General features: G+C 36.1%; 1 protein-coding gene across 1 annotated transcript; it reads left to right on the forward strand.

Moving 5' to 3' along the window:
• Window positions 1-821: 821 nt before the first annotated feature.
• On the forward strand, window positions 822-7,816 carry LOC107813431 (uncharacterized). Its single transcript, XM_016638705.2, has 9 exons — window positions 822-1,139; window positions 1,238-1,300; window positions 1,431-1,486; window positions 4,297-4,390; window positions 4,573-4,633; window positions 5,836-5,917; window positions 6,917-6,972; window positions 7,277-7,340; window positions 7,440-7,816. Exons 1-9 carry the CDS (start codon window positions 1,011-1,013, stop codon window positions 7,501-7,503), a joined length of 669 nt encoding a protein of 222 aa, XP_016494191.1. The 5' UTR covers window positions 822-1,010; the 3' UTR covers window positions 7,504-7,816.
• Window positions 7,817-10,557: the final 2,741 nt, after the last annotated feature.

The raw sequence follows: 10,557 nt of genomic DNA on the forward strand, positions 1-10,557 counted from the left end.
GCTTTTCTACTCATTTATTAGTTAAATTGTTAACAAAAACGGTTGTTGATTGTGCCCTTCATTCGTACTTGTAGGCTACACTTTTAACACAAATGTAGCATCTAGGATTGTTGGTGTTTGTCTATAAGTATTAGGTGAACTACCCTTCATTACATATTTGTAAATACAAAATTAAAATAAGTAAAAAAGAATCAGATGTATCTAATTAAACTTTAATTATTCATCTTCGTAGATTCATACAATATTCAATTATCTTGACCTCAATAAACATGTCAGTATACGACAATCCACATTAATCATTTACAAAAAAAATTGTACTTTGCTCTTCATTTATAATTATTTACTCAAAATATTATTTTAATAATATTGGTATTATTTTATAAAATAGTACTATATCATATGACTCGATATACACGCAGCGCAAGTGCCGAGAAACTAGTATATATATGAAAAGGGAGAACAATGAAAAGCATGAATATCAGAGAAAAGAAGAAACGGATGGTGGATTCTAAAAAAATAGAAAAGTTAAGTTAATGACGAATAATTTAAAAGATATAGTTTTTTATAAGGATATTTTTATCTTAAAAAATACTAATTTTTTTGCTTTTACTTTTTGAAAGAAGTTAAAATTTGTAACTTGAAAAATTATTTTTGATGGTACTCAAAATCACTTCTTTGTTACATTTTAAAAAAAAATATTTTTGGCCTTCTAAAAGCTTGACAATTGATAAATACGATCGCAATTTAAACGGGACTTCTTAATTATAACTCGGAGTTGATAAGAACGACTTATAAATCAAATGCCACGTATTTGATCAAATGAAGGCGCACTTAGCAACAAAAAATTCGAAGCGTTATAACTTTATACATATTAAAACTTTTACAACAGCTGCGGGTATGCGTCGTTCATCTGAATCTTAGCAATTACTCCAAGAATCATAAAATTGGATCCCTGAGTAAAGTAAACTCATCTTGCACTCGTAATCTGGCCGTAGTATTTTACAACAAAAATGGGGATTGACCATGGAGTTGACTCCCTTATTGTAGTATTTCTACTGATGATTTCAATGGTTTCCGCTTGTGTGGCCTACCGCCCCGGTGACATCGTTCCAATGAGCAAAATGGGTCAATACCACTCTGTAAATTACAACCCTTAATTCTCTCATTTTATATCTTCTCTTTACATACATATCATGTAGAGATTTAATTTGTTTTTATGTCTGTTTATTAATTGCAGTCAAGGACTGTTTGGCATGATATGATTGGAAAACACTGTCCCATTTTTGGGGTTAATCGTGAGGTAATTTTCATTTTTACCCTCAAATTTGTTTACTTTATGCTTTATGGGGTTGTTAATATTTGGGATTTTATTGCTGATTTCCTTAGTTAGTGCTTATGGGATGTTTTTGGGGTTGTATTTGTTGGTGTAGGTGTTGATACCGATTCCAAAACCAACTGGTTACACTGGAGCTGATCCGTACAAGATGTGAGCTTCATGAAACACAAATCTTCCCTTTTCTTTTTTGTGTCAATTCGGTCTGCTTATGCCCTAGAAGTTTATTATGGTGATGTGAAACTTCCACATTCATGTTACCATCTGAAATGGTTGGTGTCGGCTCTATGAAACACACGTTGAATCTACCCTTACTAGTATAGCTAGGTTAGGAGCAGTGTCGATAAAGAGATGCGAAGCGAGGGGTCGTGCGCTTCGACTAATGACGTGCAAAGTGTTCCAAACGAGAAGCAATTGCTACTTTGAGTCTCAACATTGAGGCATTATATTTATATCAGTGATATAATTGAATGCTGATGATTATTTTAATTACAATTTGATTGTTATGGTGCTAAATTCATAAATGTTTAGTAGTTTAAATGATCCGTAAATTGTGTGGCTCACCTCTCGCTTTTTGCTTCAAGCCCCATGAACCTTGGCACTAATTGTTTTTTTTTGTTTGTAGAAACACTGACTAAGAGCATGTCTTTTGGGGTTAAAGTACTAGTTTGAGGTGATTGTTTTGTTTTGTACTTTGTTAAGGCTTACGTGTTCTAGATTTATCTAGGAAGTTGTACTTAGCCAAGATAACTCTCTCAGTTGCCAATATTGAATCGAAACCTGGCATACTTGCTCACTTTGGTGACACTTCCTGTTAACTAAGGTCATCATTCTGGTCTAAAAGCTTGACCGTATGGCCTAGTGGTCAATGAAGTGGGTGAGAATCATGAGGTCTCAAGTACAAATCCTAGCGGAGTCAAAAAAATACTAGGTGATTTCTTCCCATCTATCCAAACCTTAGTGGATAGAGTTGCTTGGTATCTGTTGCTGTTGCTGGTGGGAGGTGAACAGGTATCCCCGTGGAATTAGTCGATGTGTGCGCGAGCTGGCCAAACACCCTGGTTATCAAAAAAATAAAATAAGAAGCTTGACCGTCGGTCATTTTCTTACCATGTCTATTCCAGTCCAAGTAGGGGAGTACCATATGTCCCTGTGCGAGATATGATTTCATGCCATAATGCAAATGGATTATGATTTCAAGATGGTGACTTAATATTTGGTAAGAGGTTTTAAAGGGTTAGGGTGTAAAGTTCTCAATTACCTTTCCCCAATAGGATTTCAAATATAGCTGATATTATCCTACTTCAAATAGTATTCTTTGCACACTGCCTTAGGACCAAATAATCTGTGTACCCTTTCTTGATTGTTATATTTACTGATGTGATATGTGATACTCTTGTATTGGCTAGGAATATAGCTACAAAATTTAGCTATTATGTAGCCTAACCCAAGCAACCTTGTCCATTGGTGCTCAACTTGACTAACTTCAATGTAAATTTAGCTCCATGTCTAGCTGCCGTTAATGAGAAGCTAACCGCTTAAAATGTGGACATTCAAGAAGGGTTACTTGATGTAGATAACACGAACAGGTTAAAACTTCTGGCACATGGGCAGTGTTCTCAACTAACTTACATTGCAAATTCTTTATTTGTACATCTCACTTTCTGGAAATGAAGAAATGGACGTCCCAAAAATGAAGAAGCTTTGCAAGAAAGGCTCCCTTTATATAGCAGGAAAAATATCTGGAAGGAAAGAATATGAATTCCAAGAGTTATATGTTACTTCTTGTGCGGTCTCCAACTGCAAACAACAACAACAACCCAGTAAAATCCCACAAGTGGAGAAAACGACATATTTGCTGCATACCACATATTTGCTAAGACAACTCAACAACTATATTGCTTAGGGTATATCATGGAGACATGGATGATAAGCTTTATCTTCAAATATATGTTTCAACTTATACAAGATGGAAAGAAATTTGTTGGATACTTCGCCTGGTATGACAGAAGTAAAATTTGCTGATATCTAGGTGATGTGATGATTAGTTTTTCTGCCAAAGGTTTTGATGGTAATTTAAATGAGGCAATCAAGGTATTGAGAACCTTAACTTAGTATGAACAAATACTATTGCAATAATGAGATGATGCCCTGTATTTTTGCCATAATGAGGGAATCAATGGTGATCATTATCTATGTTGTGCGGACTCTCCAAAATGCTGCCGCACCCGTGTCGGATCCTCCAAAAATACACTACTTTTGAAGGATCCGACACGCATCCAGCGACATTTTTGGAGAGTCCGAGCAACATAGATCATTATACTCCATATATGAGCACCTCTTAGAATTTGGAATGCAAGTTGAAGCTCTTGTCATTGATATACGAGCCAAGAATCCTTTATTAAGCTGAGCATCATAGCTTTCCCACTAAGGACTTCCTTGACATCCTTTTTGTTGGTTTGCCAGAACGAAAGTTTGTGCTGGCTTTAGTGTGAGATGAAATTTGGGCTCCATCTCTTCACATATTCACTCTTGACAATGAACAAATCTGACATCTTTCCTATCTTTACATGGTTTCCTTATTGCTGGGAAGTTAATTCCTTTTTCTAGCTTATCCACACTTTTAACAACCCCCCCCCCCCCAATCGTCAGCAATATAAAAAGGAATGATGCTTTTTATAGCTTGAACAGAAGCACGTTTTAGTTATTTGGTATTTTCACTCACTTTTGAAATAGTCAACCAAACTATTAATTTCTTCTCTCAGTGAGTGCGACATCAGTTGCAAATTCGTATTGTCTAACGTTTCTTCTAGTGCTGTCGCTGACTATTTATTTTGTAACATGGTAATATTACATCTGTTTAGTTTCAGCGTCTATCCAGTTGCCTATCCTGATTGTTATTCTGATTGCTAACTAATTCTGGAAATTCGTGAATACTTTATAATATTGTCAGCAATCTGCAGATCATTCCAAGTTGGAAGAGAAAAATATCACGTGCCGTGGCTCTTTGTGATCAATCGGAAAAGTTCTGAGGTTCCAATGATTGATGTGCATTTGGTAAGGCCTGTATTTAAGTAGAAAAGTAGGTCTTACTTCTTAGCTGATATATGTTGTTTCTCGCAATTATCTTGGTGCATGTTCTTTTTGTAAATTTTTCCTTTTATCTTTACCCCTTTAATATATATTTCCATGTTTTGTTTAGTGTTTCATGCAATGAATGAACTTTTCATTTATCACAGAGGTATTCTGGAGGTGATTTGCTTGGCGTTACTGCTAAAGTCATTGATATGCCTCATCACTGTATGTGTTCTTTCCTTTCAAATTCTTTTCTAGCTTGTCAATAGGAAGGTGCAGTGGTGGTGGTGCACTACAATCGACAGGAATTTTAGTAGATACATTCTTTTCTCATCCCAGCACCGCCCCCAAGTGTAACGATGCATACTAAACAAATAGGAAAAGAATTTTTATAATAAAGGAAGAAAAAGACAGACTTCTCTGTTAAGCTTGTCGGAATTTTTTTAATCTAATAGCTTTACTAGTTTATACCACTCTGTTTTGATCCACTGGTTTCTTGACACTTACGTGATACTCTTCTTGTTTATAGTAGTAACACCACGTATACTAATTAATTTTTTTTTTCACGAAATGAAAAAAAGGTTGGTCGTTTAACACTTATAGCCTGTTTGGCCAAGCTTCTTTCTGGCCAAAAGTGCTTTTTTTTTTTTTTACCAAAAGCACTTTTGGCCAAGCTTTTGGAAAGAAAAAAAATGCTTTTGAGAAGAAGCAGAAGCAGTTTTGGAGAAGCAGAAAAAAGTAGCTTCTCTCCAAAAGCACTTTTGAGAAAAATACACTTAGAAGCAGTTTTTTAAAGCTTGGCCAAACACTAATTGTTGCTCAGAAGTGCTTTTCAAACTAATTAGCCAAACACAAACTGTTTCTCACCAAAAGTACTTATGAGAAAAGCACTTTTGAAAAAAAAGCACTTCTCAAAATAAGCTGATTTTTGCAGCTTGGCCAAACGGGCTATTAGGTACATTGTGTGCGCAACTTAAATTACTCATCTTTTGTTGACGATAAAAATAGACTGTTCTAATCATACACCCAACATAGTGATGTAGGTTGTTTGTCGCACTATTTGGTGGCTCCATCACTGAGCAGAAGTTTTTACCTTCACATTATCTTTAATGCTATCTTTTCACAATTTTTTTCAACCTAGTCATGAACCATTTTTCATAGAATCTTCAGTCAACATAGGTCCAAGAACAAATTAAGTTCTTTTGTCCATACATAAGAGTACTGAAGACTTCTTGAATGGCCTTCATCAAGTTAATTGACTGAAGAAAAGCTTAAGATTCTCACTTTTCACTTCTCCTATTCACTATTATTGGATAAATGGTTTATCACGATGTTCCAGAAAACATGGTGAACGCTTGACATCCGTTTGTCTGCTTTCCAACGAATACTTTTACTGATCTGAAAAGTTCTGATGTATTTATGGACAGATGTTGAACTTCATCCTGATATTGGTAAACAATTTTGGGATCCACAACACTGGCCCAAGCACGTGCTTGCTAGATATACATGGTAACTTCCTCTAAACCTCTAAATTAATCTTTCTAGCAAAGTTTTGATAATATATGTGGCCTGTTCTCTGCAATAAGTTTCAACAGACACTTGATAATGAATGAACTGGAAGATTCAACTTTGTGATCATTCTGAATCACCTGCAACATGAAAAATAGATTCCATTTAGGCACTTACTCTTCCTTCAGAGTCGCTGGCTGGTTGGATTTTCAGCTTGTCATTTTTGGGAATCCTAAGCATGTGATTTTTCATATGTCACGTGAAACATTCTGAATATTGTTTATTAGTCCGTTATTGTCCTAGCTTGGATAGTCAGTGTGTCAACCAGGACAATGGAGGAAGTAAAGGAGGACGGAAAAGTGGTTAATGGATGTTGTGTGAGTGGTTAACGGCATGGTTGCAGTGCAGAGGTGGTGAAACTGAGAGTAAACTGACTTGAGAAACTTGAGAGTATCATATCTTGGGAGCATAATGGGAAATAACAGACTGGTCTGCCGTGATCTTCTTTAAGGATCTTACTGTTAAAGTTGTTCTGCTTGGTGGAACCACAGATTGTCCAGCTTCATTGGAGGTTTTGGTTTATAAGAGCAACTACCTTTCTTTTGGTGGGCTGGCTCTTTAAATTTTTGTTTCGACAAGAGCATAAACCACACAGACTGCAAATGCTCCTACATGTATCGCTGAGCACTATACTGGGTTTTTCCTGCTTTTGCTGCTAAAAGCTTCTCTCTTATCTTCTTCGCTGAAAGATGAAGATGATATAAGCAACTTTAATAGGGAAATGTTTTGGCTTAACCATAAACTTCTTTTAGGCTGATAAATTGATTGCGTCCTTACCTGTATTATTTAATGATTCCTTTGGCGATTCTTCTAGCTCGTTAGTCATCTTATTTGACTTTTTAAATTTGCACTAAACAATTTACCTTTGGACTTACAGTTTTAATTTTTATTTTATTTTTATTATTTCGTTTTCTTATAATATGTTTTCATTAATTTAAGGGAAGAGCAGTCAGAGATAGATGTGGCTTCAGGATTTTACGTTCTCTTCGGGTCAGGTAAACACATGCTTAGCTGAAGTGCTCTACTGACTTTCGCAAGCTTCATCATAATTCCATCTAAATGTAGCACACCATGTATGCTGGTACTGTTGCTAGTATGTTTCCTGATTTAGTAGTGTCATCAGACATCATTCTTTTTTGGGAGCCAAAATTGTAGATAGTAGTAGTTATTCTTTAATGAGATATAGAAGTGTGTCAGTACATAATAAATACTGTTTCTATGTTGAATTATAGTTCATAGAACATCCACATTTTCTTGGTTATTATATATTTGATTAATCTATTGCTATGACGCAAGCAGGGGTCATGCTATCCTTCATCCTTGCTGTCTATGTCTTGCAATCATCTCGAGATAAGTTGGAAAAGTATTCCCTTCTTCCTCTTAATATCTGCTGTCTTTCTGTATCCACAATAGTGTTGATTGTTTGATGGAGACATGGCATAAATTTTGCTTTCTTTTGCAGGTTCGTAAGGGAGACTGTTGCTGAGAGCAGCATCCCTGGTGTGGTAGTAGCGAAAATTGAATGATAGAGTTCGACATGTTATTAGAGAAGAAAGATTCTGAATTGAATTAGATGATGGAAGGATGAGATGTACAAGTTCATGACATTTGTGAAATTATAGAAATAGAAAGTGCTGCTTGAGTTCCCAGCTGTATTTGTTTCGCCACAAGCCTTTTGATTTCCAGATTTCTGATACACATTTACTCACCAAAAGGGTGGCAGAAAAGCAATTTTACTTTGTTTTTTCCCTTTTTGAATGCGTTGCCAAGTCTGGAAGTGATGTACTTGCAATTTATGGATATAGTAGACAAATACATGTCGTCTTTAGTAGAATGGAATGAGTGTTCCAAGGAACAGATGAACTTTATCATAACAAGTTTAAAGAGCTCGATTTCAAACTAAAAAATAAAATTGGATCCCGCACTGCTGCTCCTCCTGGTCTCTCAAGGTTACGCAACAATGCCAAGAGTGAAATCCCGATGCTTTATGTCAATACTTGTATATGAGGCCTAAGGTTTTTCGTAAGCAATATTAACATTTAAATATGAATAAATCACTATAACAAGCAGTGTCATTTTTCATATGTACACACAATATTTTCATTTCGGTTATTATCTATATATACATATTTAGTAAACAAATTCGATGAGGCAGTGTCCTGTGATACCACACGGACTAAGGTATATCTGCCCTTTTGTATGGAATGGAAGTAACACAAACCGAAAGAAGAAAAATATAGCTAGGAATATAAATTGAAAGGTGCAACAAAAATCATGTCACATATGAAGATCTCACTGGTTTCCAGAGAGTCAGTGAGTTCATCTCTCTTCTTATTCACTTCCCTCTGTTTTTGTGTGGGTGTGTTTGGTGCTTAGAGCACTTGTAATCTTCTTGTTGGTGGCAATGCGATCATCTTTTGTTGGCCGAGGAGAACGATCAAGCATAAACTAATGATAATAATCAATAATGATGTTTCACAACTGCAAACTTGTTTATCTCCGCTCAACCTTTCTGTTCTAGTTACATATACCAATACGTGGGGCTTTCTTCTTATTTAGTAAATTCAGTTGATATATCTCGCAGTTATATTCTATTTGGGAATGATGAATTTGTTTACCCTAAAATTTGAGTAATAATTAAACTTGTATTGTGGTTTTAAGGATATGTGATTCAATCCAATGCCAATTGATAAACAAGGAATAAAATAGATAAATTAGAGAATAACCACTATGTTAGCCAAATTTCGACCTCGACTTGTGATAGCCTCGAGGTGTGTGTTTTCCGTGAAAATGGTAATAACAATTAAATTTGTAAATGAGACTCTAAAAATACGTCATCTATTTTTATGCTAGTTGTTAGAGTAGTGGATGTTAAATGTGTGAAGTTTAATCGACGAAATACAAGCTAAAACAGGGCAGTAATCAAACCGAGGGGCTTGCTACCCGGGCCTCGGACTGGCCGATGAGGGGCTCGAGGTCAATGCTTGGGCTCGAGTTCGACCCGTCGGGGATAATCAGGAAGGAAATAACAGTTAGGATATAATTAAAGAAGGCTCTTTATGGCCAATATCAAGCAATAAAAGAAGAACAAGTATGAAAGCAATAAATAAAAAGTAGCCTCGGGCGAGTAAGTTAGAGAGAAAAAAGAGAGAGAGAAAATTGTTATTGATCTAGTGTAGAGCAGTTGGAGTAATAGCCGAGCCTTACAAAGTGATGGGGATCCCCTTTATATAGGAGGGGAATCCTGTTATAGTACAAAATGCATTAATTGTAAATAGGGGTGTTCATAAAAATTCGAAAACCCGAACCAAACCGAAAACCAAACCAAACCGACCAAAAAAATCGATAATGGTTTGGTTTGGTTTTGGTTTTAAAATTTAAAAACCGATCAAATTTGGTTTGGTTTTGGTTTTAATTTAAAAAAGCCAAACCAAACCGAATATAGGAGTAGCTATTTTAAATTTATTATTACACCTATATATATGTATACTTCTATACAAAGTTTTAAAAAATTTATAGTAAATATTAATCGTTTGCACTTTTAGTACAGTTCTTTACCTTTACATTCTAGTTTAATTGGTAGTTTTCTTTTGTTAAGTGTAAGAATCTATTTCATGTTAAAAATAATATATTTTAAATTGAGTCCTTAAATTATTTATCACTATTTGATTCAATTATCATCAATATATCTTGGTAAATAATATATTTCTCAAAGGGCAATTGATTTGATACTGTTACGTTGAAAATGTGGTCACCGAAATGTGTGTTTGGTAGTGTATGTCGTATATTTAAGAAAAAACTGACAAATAACCGAAAAAACCGACATAAATCGAATCCAGAAAAAACCGACTTACTTGGTTTGGTTTGGTTCTAATATTTGAAAAACCGACTTAATTGGTTTGGTTTCTTTTTAGAGAAAAACCGATCCAAACCGAACCATGAACACTCCTAACTGTAAAGGCATGGAGACGGGACGGCTGGACGTGACACCTTGAGACAGGCCCCGGATAGGTTAGTTTTGTCAGATTTAGCCGTGTGCTTTGGGAATTCCCTTCCCGCATACTATAGCCGTTAGTACGTAAGGCCCTCCGGGGCCGGTACCCGACGACCCCCGAGGGTGGGTCTCGACCTTGGCTTTGAGCCTCGAAGAGTATGACCGCGAGACGACCTAATGACGGGAAAATCGGGCCCCCAGATTTACCACATACAGATAGTCTCCGCGTTTCTTAGAGTGAAAGCGGTAAGAAACGATAAGAAACGATCCCGAATTTCTGCTTCCTTCGATGTTCTTGCAATCGGCGACGACTGGGAGGTGCCAAGATGCAACACTCGTTGTTCCTGCAGGTTTCCGCATTGATTGCGGTGGTTGGCTGCCTTTTGGCTTCCTTCAATGTGCACACAGTGCTTTTATAAATACTCCCCTTCTTTTTTTTTCTATACCCCATATCGTGCCCAAAACCCCAAATAAGGTTCGTTCTTCCTTTGATCTTGTTCCTTTTCAGGAACGCAACTCTTTTTCTTCCTTCAGAATCTTCCAAGGATGGCAAAAATTTCCACTTCTACTTCCCAGGATGTTGCGG

This window comes from Nicotiana tabacum, chromosome 10 (genome assembly GCF_000715075.1).
Source record: "Nicotiana tabacum cultivar K326 chromosome 10, ASM71507v2, whole genome shotgun sequence".
NCBI lineage: Eukaryota > Viridiplantae > Streptophyta > Magnoliopsida > Solanales > Solanaceae > Nicotiana > Nicotiana tabacum.

Bases quoted from the DNA above. Each gene is read 5' to 3' on its own strand.
- LOC107813431 (XM_016638705.2), top strand. From the start codon at position 1,011: ATGGGGATTGACCATGGAGTTGACTCCCTTATTGTAGTATTTCTACTG. The intron at 1,301-1,430 runs GTAATTTTCATT...TTGTTGGTGTAG, and splicing joins TTTTTGGGGTTAATCGTGAG to GTGTTGATACCGATTCCAAA. The intron at 7,341-7,439 runs GTATTCCCTTCT...TTTCTTTTGCAG, and splicing joins TCTCGAGATAAGTTGGAAAA to GTTCGTAAGGGAGACTGTTG.